General features: G+C 45.6%; 1 protein-coding gene across 2 annotated transcripts in view; it reads right to left on the bottom strand.

Moving 5' to 3' along the window:
* The window catches only part of atrnl1a (attractin-like 1a), a 79,397-nt gene that overhangs the window by 38,954 nt on the left and 19,281 nt on the right, over positions 1–21,162 (bottom strand). For both annotated transcript variants that reach the window (XM_086092468.1, XM_086092469.1), the window contains 7 exons: positions 20,201–20,388; positions 19,815–20,037; positions 19,497–19,688; positions 13,110–13,331; positions 12,897–13,034; positions 6,664–6,757; positions 1,554–1,606 (listed from right to left, as the gene is read on the bottom strand). In XM_086092468.1, the coding sequence (XP_085948594.1) occupies positions 1,554–1,606; positions 6,664–6,757; positions 12,897–13,034; positions 13,110–13,331; positions 19,497–19,688; positions 19,815–20,037; positions 20,201–20,388 (1,110 nt within the window). The remainder of the gene's footprint in view (positions 1–1,553; positions 1,607–6,663; positions 6,758–12,896; positions 13,035–13,109; positions 13,332–19,496; positions 19,689–19,814; positions 20,038–20,200; positions 20,389–21,162) is intronic.

The following is a 21,162-nucleotide window of genomic DNA, read 5'->3' as shown; positions in this document are numbered from 1 at the left end:
CTTTTTTAAGACAAAAAAAGCTTGTGCTTTACCTTGACTAGTTTTGGCGACCATTGCCGCCAAAAGCGAAACTAGTCAAGGTAAAGCACAAGCTTTTTTTTGTCTTAAAAAAGAAAAACCACAGGACGATATAGATTTGTAGACAAGATGATTTTTTTTTTTTTTTGCCATAACCGATGAACTGTCTGTCTGTCTGACTAACCAAAGAACTAACCAGATGTCAATCAAAACAGAAAGAAAGACTTCTGGCCTGATGGTTGAGTTCATCATTCGTCTTCTTGATCTCGCCGCAAACGTGCGAGCGAGCGTTCGTTCGTTTGCAGGTGAGCTTGTGTGCTTTTGTCTTTGCTCAAACAAGATAATGTGACATTAACGGAGACCGCAGGTGGTCAAGACGCGCCCAGGTGAGCGGCGAACACATTACGAGCACTTGAAACATGTCAGATTGCGCTGCAAACATGACGCGCGTTCGCCCGCCGCCGCCATCTGCCAACTTTGTTTACCAAGGTGGCGTGCGGCCAAGGCTGGTCGCCATGGCAACGCCGCCAACATTATTACCAAAAAAAAAGTCGAAACATGAATTTTCCGTCCAGGTGTAACTTTCATCCACCTCGACAATTCCCGCGAGAGGAAAAAAAAATAAAACATTTGAAAGAAGCAATAAAAGCTCCAAGAAGGACTTCGCTCGCTGGCCCAACTTGCAAAAAACTGAAATGAAAAGTTGACAGAAGAAGAAAAATCTTCTTCATCTTCTGCGTTTGCCGTCACATCCCTCGAGATTCGGAAATCATCCGACATGTCAACACCTTTCTGCTCCACAATCTCACCTTTCTGCTCGTTTTGTCACAAGAATACATTTTGCTCAATCAAATGCTGTTGTTCCTTGCTGTTAATATCGTAATCGTGAGCTATTATTATTTATTATTATTATTATTTCAACACAACATGAAATGTTATCTCTATTTACTGATTTTTTGGAAAGCTGGAATTTTATTCAAATGAAAATCTTTATGGCAAAAAAAAAAAAGGCTCACTACATTGTGAATATTCTAATAGTGCGAGGAACAATCATTTCTTATTATTATTATTTTAAATGTATACACATTGTTTACATTTGTCATTGGTGAAAATTGTAACGTTTTTGTTTTGTTTTGTTTTGTTTTTGTTTTTACAAAGTGCAAATCATGCCAGACGTCTAACCTTGTCTTCATTTGATGTCGCACAACGACGATGTTATTAATCACGATTTCATGTATTAGGCCGGCATTTAAATTGTAAGCGTGCCTTTTTCCAGCTGTGTGTGGGATGCAACCTGACGCCATTTCTCCTTCTCTTCCCACGTTCTCTTTCTCACTGCCATCACGTTTTCTTTGTCTTTCTTTTTTCTTTTTTTACAACCCCCTTAACCCATGTTTGACTTTCAATTATTTGCAATGGGAACATTTGCTTTTGGAATGAGGACAACTTGGAAGGCAAGGTTGCGATTTCAGGTCCAATCGAGACGTATGCTAATGCGTTTAGCGTGCGTGTGCGTGTGCGGTGGCGTTACTTACAATAGCAGGTTCCTCGGAGAGGGTTTCCAAGGTAACGGTTCTCGGAGTCACATCTGGAGTCACCAAGAAAACAGTGCAAAGGTTATTAGCATTCCACATATGGTGTGTGTGTGTGCGTGCGCGCGCGCGCACGACGCGGCTTCAGGTTGGCCTTCTCCTGCTCCTTGTGACGAGATTCGCCTCGACAACCTCACTCACTTGGACCGGCGGCGTGTGAGCACACACGCACACACAAAATTGTACAGTGCAGACACACAGAACGCCATGTCGTCCAAAATCTTGTCACAGAAAAAGCCATTCGTTGGGATAAATAATGCACAATCAGAACTGTGGCATCAAATGCGGAGGACCACAAGGATCTGTTCTTCAACCCAAACCGTTTATATTGTTCGTTAACAAGCGGGTAAAAGCGTGTAAGCTAACCGAGTGGTTCATTACGAGTTGGCAAACGTTTAAAAAGTGGGCTTGCTATGAATGGACTGTGACGCAATTTCAAAAAGAAAAATTGGATATTGTTTAATGACGGAATGAGAAGAATGTCGTTCTTGTATCAATTCAAAGTTTCAAAGAAAGCAAACTTTTCGGAATCCTGAAGGATACATTTCTGACCTGGGAGTCATTTATAAATGTTGTAACAGGGAACGCCATCGCGGTATGACAAAGTCAAAGTTAGGAAAGAAATATGTATTGCCAACAGAATCCGTCGTAACACTCGATCCGCACTTTGAAAAAGTCGATGTGGTCTTATTGTACGTTGTTTACTTGACGAAAGCCTGCCGTGTCCTTGATGTTAGCAGAAGGAGACGATCAGTCGAGGATGTGGAGGACACTCGGAGGAGGACGACGTTCCTCTCAAGACCCCCCCAAAAAAAAAAGCAGCGTGGCAATCACAACTGAGCCAATTTGTACCGTGGACTGATTGCGATGAACGACCGGCAGCCTCTCGTTCATCGCCGGCTGCAATTTCCGACTTCCTGCGCGTCTTCATCTCAAAGACCGCATTGTCGTCACAGTCGCGTTGAGGAGATCAAAAGCGCCTCCACTCGCTTGCACGCCATATGGGAACATTTACAGGCCTCCGCTTTTCACACACAATTCGCTACACAGGACTTCTTAGCCCTTTTGTTTAAAATTTTATTGTTAATACATTTTAATGTTATGTATTATTTTCTTTACAGCCCTTTATTGAAAAACAGGACATTATTTGTGCTCTCGGATTCGTAGTGTCAAGGTGACAGCTCACCTGTTTTCAGGGTTTCACAATGCGAGCCCGAAGGCACGTTGACGGCGATTTCAGTTGACAGCAGAAGCCAGCACAGGACATAATGCCCCCCCCCCCGGATGGATTAGACTCATTCCCTTCCAGCCATTTTCACTGAAGCAACCCCCTTCGCTCCCGGCTGTTTTACTGGATTTTTATGCATTTTGCAAGGCCCACAGAATATTGTGTTCTATTGCTATAAAAAAAAAGGAACCTACCAAAAGAAAGATTAGATTATCTTCTTTCATCAGGAAAAAAAGGATACTTGTATCTGTTTCCGTTTTGCAGCAATTAGCATTCGAATATAGCTAAGTTTCATCATTATTTATGAATCTGTTTAGAACTGTGGGTAAATGAGCTTTTTTTGCAACATGGTTGATCTCTTATACTCTGCTGCCACCTGCTGGCCATTTTTCTAATTACTACCATTGCTTCACCCGTGCTTTCTGTATGCTCTAGCACAGGGGTGCTCAAGTTGGGTCCTCGAGCGCCTCTATCCAGCCTGTTTCCCCTCCACTAACACACCTGATTCATGATCAGGTGTGTTATCAGGCTTCTGCAAAGCTGGCTGATGAGCTGATCATGAGATTCAGCTGCGCTGCAGGAGGGAACAGGCTGGATTGTGGCTGGCGAGGACCCAACTTGAGCACCCCTGCTCTAGCATGAAAAAAATACAATGTTCTTTTAAACAACAAAATTATTTCTTTGGGAGCAAGGTAATGTTGAAAATAGAACATGTGTATATGTTTTGGGGAGCAAATGAGTTACGTACGTACGTAATATTAGACAGATTCTTGTGTTTACACGAGTAAGGCCACATTGAACATATCACCGCAATCGAACGATCGGTTTTGCGGGTTCGTCCTATTCCACTCTCGAGGTGCGTCTCCATACGTGCGTGCGTGTGTGCGTGCGTGCGTGCGTGCGTGCGTGCGTGCGTGCGTGCGTGCGTGCGTGCGTGCGTGCGTGCGTGCGTGCAGCATAACGGCAATGGCAGCAAGACAGCGGGTGAGATGACGAGTGAGACGGCGCGCGTGAAAGGGGGCCGGAGCGGCGGTCCCTCTCAGGGGGACATTTGGGCGGCGGATAAACGTAAGCGGCTTACGCAGCCCTAATGGGGAGCCAGATAAAGGGCGAGCGATCGGGACGTCGCTTCGAAATGCGGCTCGGGGGTCAGAGGTCGGCGTGCTGGGAGTGCTGCTAGCGGAGATAAGCGGAAGCGCCGCCACGCTCGGGGGGGGCGCAAGCGTGCAAAATGACACGGCGGGGACGGAAAAGGAGGACGACATTCAAGAGGAACCTTGGAAAAGTCACTTGGAGCAACTTGAGGGTTTTTATTTCCCCGCCTGACTCACCCGACATGACTTTGTGCGCACGCACACACCTGCAGTCAGCCGGGGGTCTCAACACGCACCCCCGCGCTAAGTAGAAAATGAATAACAAATGGCACGACATCTTGACTCAATAAATGAACAACAGCAAAACGAAAACTTTGGGCCGGCCCACCTCGAACGTTAGCAAATGGAAATCCTGCGTGTGCGTGCGCGCGCATGTTTGTTTGTGTGTGTAGGGTAGCGTGACATCATCGCGTGAGAAAAGTGTAAACAAAATGGAGGACATGTTATTCTCTATTTTTTCTTTGTTGTCTTTGCCCACCAATCAACATACAAATCTTTATTTGAACTTTTGAGCGTGGGAATGAGAAGAAATAGTCAAATTCAAGAAAAACACGCTTATCATAAAAAATAAAAGTAATCCCACTTCATCATGGGTTTGCAATGCCACTATTTTGCCTTTCTTTTTTTTTGGTACAGTTTTTAACAATTTTGTTCTGGCTTGCATTTCTTTTGGTGTAATTCAATTGCTGACCACTAGATGGCAGCACACTTTTGTTTAACAGTGTCAATTTGAACTAAGAATGAAAACAGGAAGTATTTTCAGCTGAGCTTGTTTTTGCTGAAGATTGTTGAATGTCAAATCCTCTTCAATCCTGCTTTTTACGCCAACAGAAAGTGACGGCTGTACGTTCATTTGATGATGTAAATAAAGCTTTGGGCGTGATTATTGATGTCGAAGTTTGTATGCGTGTGTATTTGTTAGTTTGAAGAACTGGGATGTACTGGTCTTTGTGTTGGTCAAGTATGTTTGTTAGCGGGCAAGCGCGGAAAGAAAATCTCTGCCGGTTTCGTCAGCAAAATGCAGCGCAAATTCTTCACATCGATGAGATTGCCGATTGACCTTCCAGTTGCTGACGATTACGTAGTTGGACGGGAGCGCGACAAATCCATTCACCCAGAGGTCTTCCTTTTCCATTTGCATGTTTGCGTCCATTAAAACGAAAGCCGGGTGTCGCTGTAACCATGACAACTGACAACATTCCGCTACCTTTCACCCTATTGGACAAGCCAGAAGGCAATTAAGACAAAAAGTACACAACATCACACCAACCGTGTCGGATGATCACATCCAATGAATGATGGGCAGCACAACTGCAAAGTTACGCAACCTCTGCTGCCTCATCACATTTTTACTTTCTATTGGCTCAACACGCACGCGCACGGCCATGCAAATACACACGCACGCACACGCGCGCACACACACACACACACACACACACACCAGTGAACTGGTGGCCTCTGCTGCTGGATTTATGATGCAGCAGTTTGGTGTGTGTGTGCGTGTGTGCGTTCACACGCTGTACAGGTCTGCCAAGCCATTTAGAATATTATAGTGCTGCAGTACTCCAAACTGGCCCAGTCAGGGAAAACGTGCACACGCACACACGCTTTGACAGAAACACTTTTCTTACCAACACTAACATCTGCAGTTTGTAGAAAATGTTGACTTAAAAGCTGTTTAGATTTTTTTTTTTCTTCTTCTTCTTCTGTATGTGCATCAGTCAGTCGAGTAAAGTAAAGTAAAGTACGTCCTCCCATACACTGCCACCCACTGGTGAGCTGCTGTAATAATAAAAGTCCTCAAAACCGAGAGCAAGATTATTTCAGGACGATTTTTCAATCCGTTACGCAACCGATGATCCCATCGAGAAAGCCACGAAAATCGGAATTTTGCATGATTCATTTCATTGCCAAGCGTTTTTGGGCATTTTAACTTATTTGTCAAACCCACCGAATGTGGCGTTCCAGTTTTGTAGGTTTTTTGTTATTGTCGTTTTTTAACTTTTTTAGTAATGAGCCGTAGATGGCAGGCAAGTTTGACTAAATCACTTTTGATTTTGATATTCATTCTTTCAAGCAACAAATGGAGGGAGACAAAAGTACAAATGTCCTTTTTGAGTACCGCTGTTAAGAAACATGAGAATCCCGAATTTGAATGCAACCTTCTGATTTACTAGCAAGATATTCTCAATGGTAATTATTTGGCAAAGGATATTTGTGTTTTATTTTAATTTTATTTGTATTCATTTGATTGTGTATTCTATACAAAATATGTAATTTACGAGTGAATCAATTAAAAAAAAATACAATAGAAAATTCCCAGTTGCCATTTTAAGGCAAAATACTAGATTCGACTATAAATCATGAGAGTTGTGCAATATGGAGACAATTTTATATCCTGATCATTGTAATATGTTGAAATATCGCTGGTGTCGGGTCAAAACCTTGTACCCCCAAAATGCTCACTTTTCACAAGACCCAAAAACAACATGTTTGTTCAACCATTAACATGACATCATCAAAGACAGCAAGCCCATTTCAACACTTGAGATTGGCCAATAAGTCATAAGAACGACGGACCAAAAGTTTTGAAATGAAAAAAGAAATTTGCCAAATGTTGGACTTTTCAAGGCTTCAATATTTTGGAAAAGTTTGGGTGTCGGCTACTCACAGCTGGCACTGCTCTCCTTTGATGCCCTTGGTGGTACAGAAGCACTTGCCCGTGTTGACGTGGCACACGTTGGCGTGGTTGTTACACCTGCAAGCTACACACACACACACACACACACACGCACACACACACACACACACACACGTCATTGTTGGTTGCATCTGAATGACATTTGGAAGGATTTGATGAGATGGTTTTGTTTGAAAACGTTGGCTCGTCCCGGGACTGCGACCCGGCATGCCTGTTGATCAGGACAAAAATGGATCAGAGGTGACCCAGTGACAGTTTGGGCCATTTTGCTTTTTCAGAGATCTGAACCAATTCCAGGGGTCGTATCGCAACAAACGATCTGGCACGGAAAGCCTCCACAGCAGTACGAGAGCTTTCAGTCTGAGAATACGCAGTCTTGTGCTCGTGACTGTTGGGATAATATTGGACCAGGTGAAGGTTCGCCCAGAACTTTACTAGAATTCAATATCAAAATGGAGGCGCTGTATACTCGGTAGATGGGTGACGACAAATTCCCCCAAACTTTTCAGTTTTCATTAAGAGCGGCGTCTTCAAACTTGCTTCCACTAGCTTAAAAAACTTTATTGTCCGTGAATCCCGCGAGAAATACAAATATCCATATGTGGCAAAGCCAGGTCCAGAAAGGTACGAAACCTGCCACTGTTTGGCTTTAGCCACAGGTGCCAGTTAGCTCGATCCCTCGCTAGCTCCCATGGTGCTCGTTTAGCTGCTAGGGAGCTAGCTAGCTAGCAAGCTAGCTGGCACCAGAGGCTAAAGCCAAACTGTGGCAGGTTTCGTACCTTTCTGGACCTGGATTTGCCACCTCTGCCAGTAAACGTGCGCCACCTCGCGGTTAGCGCAGTCGCCCCGAAATTGCGTGGTCACAAGCTCGATTTCTTTTTCTGAGGGTTATGGTTCGGCTGGTGGCGCCGAAAACAGCTGATCTTCGACGGTAAACGAAATGAAAACTTGACACAGAAGAGGGCGAAGCGAGGCAGGGACCACGCCCAGTCTGGTGGCTGACCAATCAGGGACATTCGAGGCAAAATTGGGGTGGCAGGAGACTTCACACATGCTCCAAGTGAAGGTTCCATTTCCAAGGCAGGAAAAGACGCAAAGATGCAGAATTTCCCCTTTAATTCACCTTAATGCTTGGCTGAAAGCGGAGCAATTCCTGTTTGTTGTCAAGACGCCACGACGACGACGACGACGACAAGAAAATCTCTTCCTGGAACGTTCGTGTCTTTTGTTTGGATTGCGAAGCGCAGGCTGCGATCTGTGTCCAATCAGAGTAATCGTCTTGCTCAATACGCACAAAGGCGAGCGCGGCAGGAAGCGAGCGCTTGATTTACACGCCGCCCAGACGCCGCTCGAGACACATAATCGATGGTGCGCGGCTCACCTTACGGATGTGCCGGTCCGCTGACTTACAGCGGCTCATCGCGGCTCGTTATCTTCCATGCTCGCGATATCGAGGGAGCCTCAAGAAGCTCCCAGCTGACAAAATGCTCATTCGGCATGCAAACATCTTCTCGGGATATTTTCATCGGGAAAAGAACATCAAATGTTGTTTACATTAAATGATCAACCACAAATCATTTCAAAATGTATTAATAAGGTATTTTGATGTTAAGATCCTTCATCAACGATTCATAGAAAATGTTTGGCATCACATTTCGGGCTTTATTTTCATGACTGGTGTAAATCGGGCTCGGCGAATGGCATAAGTGCGCAGGGGTGGCTTAGACCTGATGCTGGGAATTTCGCAGGCCGGCAGATCTGTCAGAATGAGGGTTGCGCCGCTGCGGAAGACTTCATAGCCAACTCCATTCATGGCCAATCAAAGCAGCTGCTTTCGTTCCCCTCAAATGTGTCGTACACGAGTGGCAACATGGTGGAAGCACATCTGGGATTTGAAGTGGGCACTTGGAACCCACCACTGATCATTGGATGGTTAAAAAAAAATGTAAATGATGCCTCCTGTTTACACATTGTCACCCTCTTAAAATAATGGCCCGAGTCGTAATTGATCGATTTTTTGTCTTCGGGATGATGGCCACCTTTGCTAAAATTGCTCCATCCTTTCAGATCATTCAGTTGTAACCCTGAGATGAAATGATTCATACAAATATTATAATCAGTATTTGGTTCCGTTTTTTGACAAATTGACCATTAATTCAGGAGGCTGCTGATATTTATGAATGAAATACATTTGGCATCCACAGAGCTCAGAATCGGACTGCGTGTGCCTCAATCAAACGAATCAAAATGGCGTTAGATGAGCTGGGCCAGTTTTTAGACTTGGTCTATCGGCCACTAAATTGTCCCTCCATCGGAGGCGTGGCCAAGGACATCTCTAAAAAAATGTAAGACGTAAATATAATTGTGGCATTAAGAGTTTTCAGATTGCCGCCATTTTCCTTGACAACGAATGGAATGATCGGCGACCGTCGCGACATCGCCGATCATCCATCGAGACGACCAGAGTTGTTCAAAATGACGCTGCCAGTCACCTGCCGTTCAACGGGCCAAGCGGCTGACTGGCGACCAGTCCAAGTGTAACGTCACAGTTGGGATGGGCTGCAGCTTGCGCCGAACCTTGAGCACCATAAACTGCATTCCGGATTACTGCTGTTGTCTTTCACGCTGTTGTGAGTCACTTTGGTGTGTGAACGTCTCGCACAGATCAGCAACCCTTGAAGAAGGCAAAAACAAAACAGCCGGCGCCGGCGTGAAAAAAAGCCGACACTCTCCATCACCCTCAACAAACAAGATAAGCGGCGCACGAAAGACACAACAAAAAACGGAGCCCCAGCAAAAATGCTCTGCAGACTGATTTGTATTCACGTCGCCTTCTCCTTGTTGTTTCCTCCGCTTGGTTCCGAGGCAGCCGCTAATAAAATTGCGGTGAACTCGGGTCAAGGCCACGCCGAGGATGAGAAACAAACAAAAAGAAGAGAGGGGGGGGGGGGGGGGGGAGACATCTTCATCTCTCTTCTTCTGCCTGGGAGGTCCCGTTTAAAAAGACTTTCTTCCTGGGGGGCCAGCGTGGAGCACAACAGGCGGGCCGCCTTCAAATGCCACAAGGCCGAGGGCGGACCTGAACCCGTTCCTCACCGCGGACCGCAAGACCTTCACGTCCGCAGCAGACGCAGAGTTGCATTTAAAAAAAATAATAATAATTTAGATGAATGGCCCTTTCCATCCATTTTAGTGGTGAAATAAATAATGTGATCAGACTGACCTTGAGTTAAGAGCCCAGTTGAGTAACGATTCAAACTCATATCTCAAGGCACCACTGTATATTGCCCACTGAAATGAATTAAAATGTCAGCAATCTATCCAACGCTGCCCTAAAAACACAATGTAGTTTTTAATAAAGAAAAACAAAATGATTGTAAAATATGACTAAAAACCTCCTAAAAGACAAGAACATGTGAAGAAATCAAAGTTTCCTTTGAAGCGGTTACTTAGTGCGTATTTAGTAATTACACAAGTAAAAGCACAAGCAGGGAAATTATTTTCCATTCAGGCACAACGTGAACACACCGTGGAGGGATTGGAGTTCTTGCAGGCAGCGGATGGACGACACAACCGCACACACACACGCGCACGCACACACGCGCGCACGCACACGCGTCGTGCCGAGTCCACAAAAACACACAAGTTGATCTCTTTGCAAAATAAAAAATAAGGCTGATTTTGACGTCAACTATTTTCCTTGCGACGTGTGCCCCGGAGGAGATTCCAATTTCCACTCCACTGACTCACGCACACACAGAACGCTCGACGTGGCGCGCGGTTATAAATCCCAACAAGAAAGCCTGCGGCCACTTGATTAGGTACAGCCAACATCAAAAATGCTGCCTTTACAAAGACACAAATATTAGACACGCGCGCACATACGATTGCGCATGAACCTCAGTGAGTCCACCTTCAGCTGACTTGTGACTTTTCTTGGGTCAGAACCACTTGAAAAGCAATCGGTAAAAGTTGCGTGACCACGCACACACGCGATCAAATGTTGACATAGCATGAAAATCGACTTTGATGTCTTTAGATAATTCGCATTCTTTTTTTTCTTTTCTTTTTTTACGCTCCTCAGCAGTCACCAAAACCTTTGAGGATCTTGTTCTCTCCACCGAGTGCAAATCCTCGAGTGGGCGATCCAGATTTGCATAAATGCAGCGCTGGAAGAAATGTCACTCATTAGCTTGACTTGACGGTTGGGGCTACGGTCCACTGGTATCGGGTCCCAATGGGTAAGGCTGTTGTGTTTGTGAAGAATCCAACGTTGTCAAGTCAACTTTAGAAAAGAATCCAAAGCCTGTTGGTTTTGTTCGCAACGGATCCAAAAGGTAAACGGCGTGTTAATCGCTCGGTGTGTTGAGCCATCTGCTGTCCGGTCCGAAGTTTCATTCCTCTTGTCTTGTGGTTGCGTTGATGAAAAGGGAATCATTTTGATTTAGGTCGCACGATGGCGGATCCTTCGATTCAACATCTCGGACATAAAAAAAGAAATATAAAAATTGCGATCTACTTTAGTGGTGTGATGAAGAACAGGAATTGGAGCTTTATTGGCGTCATTAAAGGGACAGCTGGCTCGCTTGTTTGTCACGTTGTGCAAACATTTTGTTGAGAAATCGAACTTTTGGGCTCCGGGGACCCATTAAGGGGGGAACTTTTGCGCAAGGAAGCCCCGCACAAGCCTCGCGCCAATTACACACAACTACCATGTGTCCATTTCATATCCATCCAGAACTAACGCAATACGGCGACATTTCCTTCCTGTCCAGTCAGGACAAGGTGACGAACGATGACGAGCTTCCTTCGGCGAAGAGCCTCAATTCTCCTCCGTTCGCCCTCCGGCACTCGCCTCCCTCCCTTTCCTTCGCCGCTAACGTGAACCCGGCGCCCCCGCCTCCCGCTTTCGGACGTCCAATCAGAGGTCAGCTGCTTCGCCGTCCGACGTCCCGTCATCACTCAGAGGGTTAATCAGGGTTTTAGCCAAGGTAAACGTCGACATGATGGAGGCGCGCAGGACAGGACGGAAAAAAAATGAGCGAGCAGACTCATGGAGGAAGACAAGAAATGAGCGAAAGGGCAGGACGGTCAAGGAAAGACGTCTTCTTTTTTTAAAGCAAAGGGAAAGGAAGGACAGGAAATGAGAAAATAATTAGGAAAGGACAGGACGAGACCAGAAGTTAGGACAGGAAAATGAAAAGGGACAGGAACAGGACGAGAGAAAATACAGGAAAGAAAAGGACAAGCAGAAAAAGAAGTGCAAAAGGAAATGACTTGTAAAGGAGACAGGGAAAAAAAAGCAAATTAAGAAAGAAGACGGGGGACGGAAAGACAGGACAGTTATGAAAAATGAAAGTAAGGCTTGTCAAGGAAGAAGAAATACGTGATAGGAAAGAGAAGAAGAGGAGGATAGAACGGAAAAGGGAAAAGTAAAGGAAAAGCAAAAAGACGGGACAAAACAGCTCAGGACACTTAAAGGAAGGTAACAGAAAAGTAGAGGAAGACAGAAAGGATGAGAAGTAAAGGAAAAGAAACGGAACAAGAAAAGGTGAAAAAAAGCACCAAAAAAAAAGGGAAAAAATGGAAAGGAAAGGAAATCAAAGGAGGGGAGAAAATAGCCAAGAAGGAAATGAATAATAAAAGGAAGTACCGTAAAATAAAAGAGAAAGAAAATATAGAAAGGAAGCAGCAAACGGTAGAAAAGTACAAATGAGGCAATAAGAAAAAAGAATTGAAAAGATGACAAAAGAGGAAAACAAAGGAAAGCGCAGCCGTTTGACCCAAACAAGCAGTCAAGACCACTAAAAACAATAAATCATACAAAAGTCATAAGATGGCGGCAAGCAAAGAGGAAGTGCGCAAAACGGCGGCCACGGATGAACGCAGGCGAGGGGCAAGGAGAGGAAGTCAAGGAAAGTACACGATTGACGGGCGACCGCTCGCAAATAAGAACGAAGACGAAGAGCCGCCTCGCGTCACGTCGCGACCCGCGCAAAATGTTTCTTTGTCGACGCGTGACGTCAGATGGCGCCGTCGCACAAATTGCCACAACAGCCGACATCTTGCGACCCAAATTCATCTTCATTTGAAAATTGACAGGAAACGTCTATGAATGCGACCTTGCTCAAAACAAGCACGCTGAATATCTCAAGCAGCTTCAGGCACGCGTCAGCTGAGCTTCGGGAGTTTGTCGGGCTTACCGCTGCACTTCCCTCCATTGGTGGGGTCGCCATAGTAACCGGCCGTGCAGGTCTGGCACTGCGGCCCGGCCGTCAGGTTCCCGCAGCGCTCGCAGACGCTACCGTTCACGCACCCGCTGTGTCCGTTGCACTGGCAAGCTGCGGGACGCAAACACACGCGTGCTCAGGATTCTGCTTCCGGTTCTGGATTTGCGCTTGGGAGCGTCCACTCACACGGGCACCGGATGAAAGCCCAATTGTAGCCTCCGTCGGCCGAGCACAGGCCTCGATCCGGGACCATGTTGCCTTCTCCGGCCCCGCGGCCGGGCCTCAAGGGTCCGCGGTAGGACCCTTCCGTGCAGACGCCGCGGCCCGTGTCGCTGGGGTCGCCGCACCAGCCGCACTCGGGCCGCTCCAGGCACTCGCCGCACGTCCTCACGCCAGAACAGTTCTGGGCTGAATGCGGAAAAACGCAAGATGATGTCATTAGAATTCATTCACGACTTTACAATGGACACAGGCAAATCATTTGGTTCGGCTGGACTGTTTTTGAAAATTCAGCCCCTGAAGCCAGTTTAACTTGGCAACAGGAAAGTCGGTAGACCCATTCATCAGGAGTAGACCCACAAAAAAGTCTCAAGAAGCCAAGCCTGAAAAGACACCGGGAGTGTGCAATGTTGGGTTGAAAGTCATTTTGGACTCATTTATGGTCACTCTCAGGTGACCCTCAAAAATGATCTGGTCCCGGAATATTTTTGGAAAGTCAAAAGTTTGACTTGGCAACAGGAAAGTCGGTAGACCCATTCATCAGGAGTAGACCCACAAAAGAAGCCATGCCCGAAAAGACACAGTAAGTCGGCCATTTTGGTCTGAAGCAGTGGCTCATCTTGTCTATTTCCTGGAGTCGTTCAAATGCAAACAGTTGACAGATTGCTACGTAATTACAAAACGAGATTAAGACGCTAAATTGGAAAAGTTTACTTCAAAAAAGCTATAACCCAAAATAATTTTGGAAAAATTGGTATGTATAAATAGGAGTGGACCATAACACAGCCATTTTAAAGTTGATTTAGATTTTCCAGTGAAACTTTGATCCTCTGAAACTAGACAGAAAATATAAAGCAGATAGACCAGCGGTGGGCAAACTCGGTCCTCAAGGGTCGGAGTCCTGCAGGTTTTGGAGGTTTCCCTGCTGCAACGCAGCTGATTCCAATCAACGGGAAGCTTATGCAGAGCTTGCTGATGAGCTGATCATATATCAGCTGTGTTGGAGAAGGGAAACATCCAAAACCTGCAGGTGGCCACCCATGAGATAGACACCGTTTTGGGAAGTTTTCCTCATTGGGCGAAAATGAATTCAAAAAAAGAAAATCTGCCATTTTAGTTTGCAGTGGCCATTTTGGGGTTCTATTCTAGGTGGTCTTCTTTGAAAATTCAAGCCCCGACTTAAGCAATATGAATTTTTGCAGGTATGACGAGCAGATGCACAAAAACATCTCATGCTTGAAATCAAAAAGGGAAAATTCCATTTGGGTTTGAAGTGGCCATTTTAGGGTCAAGTTGTTTATATATTTTTTTTAGTACTTGTTGGAGATAAAGAAAGATCAAATCAAATGTGGCCATTTCTTGTCCTGGAGATTTTGTTTGATGGTCCTAAATGTGAGCCACGTACACCGGACGGACGCAGGACGCTAAATTGACCGTTTGACCAAATACTGAAATCACTCCAGCTCGTCTCCATCTTTAAAAAGGAATCGAAATCCACCCCCGACGCTCGCGGTTCTCAATTGACTCGTTCGTGAAGACGAGCATCCCCAGACTTTTGGCCAAACGTTGCAGCGATGTGGCGTAAAAGAGCACATTGGACGGCAAATTGCATCAGGTGGCGAAGCAGGAAGCGGTTCGGCGTGCGTTAAAAGGCTCCCCGACGCATTCAAGTGAGCACATTCTGTCCATCAAATTCAATCTAAAAGGCTGCAGTGGAGCACAAACACAATCTGAGCCTCTGGAGATGTAATTTGGCGCCGCTAATATACTTGCACCCGCGTGTTCTCACCTTCCGCCTGACCCTCGGCGTTTAGAAAGAAATGGACTTTGCTTTCGCCTCCCGAGCGCGCACACAAACACATTTATATTCATAAAGTGGATGTGACATTAAGAAAAGGAACGCTTTTCTGATCAAATTAAAAATGACACTTTCTCTCACGCCGCGTGGCATTCAACGACACCAAACATCAAAAGGGAGCAAATGTTGCAGGTTGGCTTGGAAGCTTGCGCCCAAACTTTTTGTTCTTCTTGCTGGAAGCAGACGACAACATCCCGCGTGCGACGTTGCCGTCATTCATTTGAAAACGGAACAATGGCCGCGGCAACTCTTTGTCATCCTTGTAAACACAAACGCATTCCGCAGCACATTAGTTACAAACTGCGCAACGCATTGGAATTTCATTTCAACTTTGCAGTTTAGCAGTGCTAAATCAATCAATCAATCAAAACCTTTAATCGGAAAGCAAAACTCGGGATAGACCGATTATCAGGGTCGATATTTGGCCTATTGAACAATCTGAAGGTCGATAAAGTTGGCATCTCACTGAGCAGTGAATGCTTGCGAACGTAGCGAATTTCGGGTTTTCATCAGGATTTCCAAGACATTTCAAACATTCAGGCAATTTTTCACTGCAAAGATATTTTCAAACCTTTTTACGAACATTGACGAAAACCCCACATTTGCTACATTGGCATGCATTTATCGCTAAACGGAATCTATTTAAAATTTCACTTTATAAAAAAACAATGTTGCCACTAGGAACTCACTTTTTTTTTTGTTAAAAAAAGGGGAAATGATGTAGAAATTTTGGATGAATTTTGATGACCCTGCAATGTGTCATTATTTTGAAACAAACCTGTCAATCCTTAATATTGGAATTTTTTTGTCTTAATTTTGACACTAATATTTTCTCTTCTACTGCAAATGAGTATCGGCCTTGAAAAAAAAAACATGTCTGTCTATCACTAAACAAAATCAATCAAGACCAAAGTCTCTTTTCTCAACTGTGCTTGGTTGTAAAACCAGAACCGAACCAGATTTACAATGAAATGAGAATGCCAAAGTGGTTTAACTGCGAAGATACGGACTGAAATTCTCGCTACGACAGAATAGTTGGCGATGGGCCGATAATGATTCCGCTTCGGGGAACCTCCTGCTTTTTTTTTTTTTTTTTTTTTCCTGCTTTTTTTTTTCTTTCTTTTTTATAATATATTATATATAATATATATTTATTATATAAAAAAGGGAACCTCCTGCTTTTAAAAGAGGCGACCAAAGTTTGCTTCCAAGTATCAGGGATTTTTTCTTCTGCAAAAGAACAATTACATCGAGTAGCTCAGTCAGCGCTTGAGCAGCCATCGGAGCCGCCGTTCTCGACTGACGCCGTCGGGCCAGCAGACTGTTGGGGGTCCAATTGATACGAAAACAATCCAAAGAAAATCCGACGTAATTGTGTCATCGCGTCTGCTCGTCATACGTCACATTTTGGGCAGTTGAAGTCTTGCCAAATCGTACGTTTTGATGCCATTTTTTTTTCAGCGGTTCCTCTCGGGTTCTTCAACATCCTCCAAACTCTTCACGCCAGAAGCAAGTTCTTCGTCCCTCCTGACTTTACAAACCAATGTTCGCTTGTGTTGAAATTCGCCGGGGACCGCTAAGCGCATATTTACCACTGGCGGACCGACTTAATAATAAATAAACGGATCGGTTCATCTTCGGTCGCAAGCGGCTCGGCGCTCTCCGAGGGTGACCTCCCCCAGGGCCGGTCGTCTTCTGATCGCTTGTCCTCCGACCAAATATGAAGAGAGCGCCGCGGCCCGGCTCGGGAAAAAACGCTTGTGATGTCGAGTCAACACGCAAACAACGCGTCGGGAATTCTCGTCTGGCATCATCAATGAAAAATGCTCAGAGAGAATTTGGGATTCCAAAATCAGCAGCTTATTAGCGACTCAGGTTGGAGGTTTCAGGCTTGCAACCGTTGGGGAGTTTTCATTACAATTTCCTTTGGACTCAATTTGTTTTCAGAGAAGTTTGTTTTTTTAGAAAATGCTGTTTTTGTTGAGTTTGTATTCGTTTTTTAAATGTGCAGCAATACCAAAATAAATACACTAGAAATCGAAGCTGACAAACAAAAATGGAAGACATTTTCACTATCATTAGCTTGAATTGCTTTTATAAACGTGAAATGTACTTTCAGTACAGTTCATTTATTTTGTTGTTAAAAATGTCATTTCCATTTGAGTTCTTTTGTTCGTTTTCATGAACTGTAATCGTGGTCCGGACTTGCTGTGTTGAATTTGCCTGAGATGGACTGGCGACCAGTCACTCTGTCGCCTTACGTTCTGACATTGACGGCGACCGGTCCAGCGCCGGCGTACCCAGCCTGCACGCTCACCGGCCACCATCAGAATAACCAACAACACGAATGTTTTTCTTTAAAAGAGGCGGCCATCGCTCAGTGAGCACCCGCGACGATTATTAACCGCGCGGCTCGTTCCGCCGCAAATATCCTCAAAGATGGCGCCCGAGGCCGGCGCCAGCAAGCAGAAGTTGCAGAAGTTGGTCCTCGTTTCCGCCTGCTCGATGTTATCTTGCGACTTCGTTTGTTCTCCGCTATTTTTACGAGCGCCTCCGTTATCCCGCTTGATCTGCGTTCCGCCGCCAACCGCATCGACGGGCCGGATTAGCGAACGCGCCGGGCGCGAGCAGCCCCGAGCGTAGGCCAGATGACAATTAGCCACCGGCAGATCTGCTCATTGGTCGGCGCAAATCTTGTGGTAAGGAAGGAACCGCTTTGGGTTACACGAGTAACTCGTAGTTAGCACATCTGCCTCGCAGTTTGGAGGTTCTGGGTTCGAGTCTCGACTCGAGTGTTAGCGTCATTTTGTTTTTTACTTCTGGCACTTTTTGGACACGCTTCTCCTTCCACATAATTCATCCAACTCACATCATTTCAATTTCAACATATTACGCAAATTCACACCATCGGGGTTTCCATATCTTTTTCAAAAATTCAATTTTTTTTCAACATTGTTCTCGTAAAAATTCTCCATTAAATCCAATTGAGGCCCAAATTTCCCCCAATGCTTATTTAGTAGTCATAACACCCTTGGCGCATTCAGAAGATTAACAGATAACAAGAAGTTATAACCGATTCAGGTAGTTCCCATTTGAAATTGAAATCATTCTGCATATTCAATTCACCTTATGAATGATTTTCAACACCCCAAAAAAGTCCCTTTTTTTGACTCTACTTTCTTTCTTTTTTTTACCCCAAAAATGTCCACATTAGGACATATTCAACATTATTCAACCCTCCCTCAACATTACTGGAGCGATTCAAACTATTCCAACTTCAACATATTCAGCTCATTCCAAATCATTACAAATTATTCAATGTTTTTTATTCAGCCTTCACACGCAATTTCTCCCCAAATTGCAACTGTCTAGTGAAAGACTTGAAATGGCCTCTTTTTGTCTATTTATGCTCTGACATGAACTGACAACCAATCCATTTGCAGTCCGTCTGTCAAGACTTATTTTTCAACAAATATATTTCAATTTATTTAGAAAAAAAAATAATCAGATTTTTCATTATTTTCAAAATCATTTTTCTTTTTTGTCACACTTTTGAAGTCTTGGTTTTTAAAATATATATTTTTTGTTTTCAGATTTCATGTTGAATAAAGTCCATTTTGTTTCGCCTTTTTTCGAAAAAGGAAAAGAAGTCCCATTTTTTGTTTGGTGAAGTCAGATATGGTTTGCTTCATTTGTTTTTACATCTTGAAAAACAGACTTAAACAAAAACATGACTTTGTCTCTTGACAAAATGGAACAATTTCAACTGGACGTGGCCGAGAAATTGCTGTTTGTTGTGGCGTGTGCGGGCGCCCTATCACCAAGCCGCAGACGAGTGGACAACATTTTGTCCTTGCATCACTTTTTCAAGGCAGCTTTTGTTTTGTTTCCAAAGCCGATGATTTGTAAGCAACCCAAACATCATTATCCTAACGCGCTGTATGGGCGGCTCCGTCCGTCCGTCCGTCCGTCCGTCCATCTCTCGCTCTCACAAACACACAAGATGCCATATGCTTGTGCGGCATAATTTTGCATCATAAGCGGCGAGGAAAGCAAAGCGACAAACACCGCCTACGCACCTTCTGCCGTCAACACAACAAAACGGACAAAAGGAAAAACTTATTTCAAGGGGACATATGATGGAAAACGGACTTTTTCATGTCTTTACGCAAAATGTGTTGTGAGCAAGCACCTCTGCAATTCCGCCCCCACTGTGATGTCATAGTACGGCTAATTCATTATTGTTTTGTCAAGCACTTAAAAAAAGCGAACTTTGAATGACCATTTCTGACTAAATAAAAAATAAAAAAATGCAGATATGCAGATTTGTGAATAATGAATGGCGAGGATGCGGAGGACTGATCCCTGAGGGTCGCCACACACACGTTACTAAAACTGTGTTAAACTGCAAGAAACAAAATGCAACAAAAGGCATGCAACGGAGCACATCTGGTTTCAGACGAACCCTTGATGCCACAAAGAGTCGCAAGTCTCACCGGCGCAGTCGTGCGTTTGCCACTCGAGACACTGGCCGAAGGGGAAGGAGACGACGTAGGCCGACGAGTCCACGCAGCGCCGCGTGCTCCCGCACCACATGCACTCCAGGGCCTGAGTGGTGCAGTTGGCGCAGGTGGTGCGCAGGGCGCACGGGGTCTTGCAGGGACGCAAAGCCGGACCCTGAGGACTCCCTGTGGACAAAAACGCCTTTCGGCCTGAACAACTCAAGCGAACCCCTGCAGATTTGTGATGCAGCCCTTGGAAAAGTATATAGTGTAACAGCGCGGGAATTGTTCGCTAACCCCGCAGTGACTTACCGACAGCTTTTTGGCAGACAAGACCATCGGCGGCGGCGGTGCAAGGGTTGGCCTTGAGCCCGCCGCCCGCTGTCGCCGCCGACGTTCGCAGGAAGGCGCAGAATCCAGAGTCGCTGGGTTCGCCCGGCAGCCATCGCAGGCTGCTGTTGGAGAAAGGCGAGCCGTCCTCCCAGCCCCAGTACGACACGTTGATCTTTCTCAGGCCCACCCACGGGGACAAAGGCTGCAGACAAGGACACGTGGGGACAGTTTCACAAAACAGCAGGACGGATCTTCACCAAAATCAGGACATCGTGACGACACTAAACTACGTCTTCATAGGAAGAGACCGTCAGCCCGTTGCTTGCCTGGCGACCAGTCAAAATATTTGAATGGAGCGGTCTGACCTGTCCTCGCATGTGGTACTTGTTGATCTCGTCCATGACGAAGGCGACGCCCGGGTCGGCGTGTAGGGAGGCGATGTTGCCGCCGAGGTTCTTGCAGTAATGCTGGGCGTCGTCGAAAGTCGCCCGGCTGCCGTTGACCCTGAGGCACGCCTCGCCCACGTGATGCCAACCTTCGCCGCACGGCTCACCTGTGACGAGAAGGCGCCACCAAATACTTTTGCTTTATCACGAGACAGGTAGACACAGTATATATTTACCGTCTATATAAACAAAGGTACACGCGTACACACATACGTATATATGCGCATATACACGTATATAAGCTCCAAAACAGCGCCACCGTGTGGGCAAACTGCACAAACGGTAAGAAATTACATTGAAACGGGCTTTCGTGTGAACGGGGCCTAAATCTTCCATGAGCAACCTTTTGCACGTAAATGTGGCATCTGTAAAACACATCAAAGTCGGCCTCCTTCTAATTGCTCCGTAACGCTCGGCTGTTTTGCGAGCGCTTTAATGAGCTGGGCTCATTTCGTCTGGCCCACGCGCTTCCTGATTACGTTTACAGGCCTGAGTTTCGTTTTTCCGGCCGACGATTGCAAGGAATGAGATGAGGGGCTGAAGGGGAAATCAGGAAGAGGGAAAACCAACAAACGTGGGGATCGGGTTACGGCCCGAAAGCCCCGAAAAACGTTGCTGGCTGGTTCCGAGTCGCTGTTGGTAACCTGATGACAAGCAGAAAAAGGGAGTTCGGGGTCCGACACGGCACCCGTCTGACTGCTGGTCCTGTTGGGCCGCCACAACGTGGCTCAGGGTTTTTTTTCTTAAAGGCCTTCAGTACAATACCAACGAATAATTGAATTGAATTGTATCATAAATCCAGGGGGCCAGAACCGGTTTGAGGACGACCACCCTGAGCCCTGATCGTGACCTCAGACCATCGGGCTGGCGCTAATGTCAAA

Source organism: Leptonotus elevatus, chromosome 13 (assembly GCF_054856555.1).
Source record: "Leptonotus elevatus isolate MCC_2025b chromosome 13, RoL_Lele_1.0, whole genome shotgun sequence".
Classification (NCBI taxonomy): Eukaryota; Metazoa; Chordata; class Actinopteri; order Syngnathiformes; family Syngnathidae; genus Leptonotus; species Leptonotus elevatus.
Note: the sequence above shows the minus strand (reverse complement) of the source record. Positions and strands in the feature narration are given on the sequence as shown.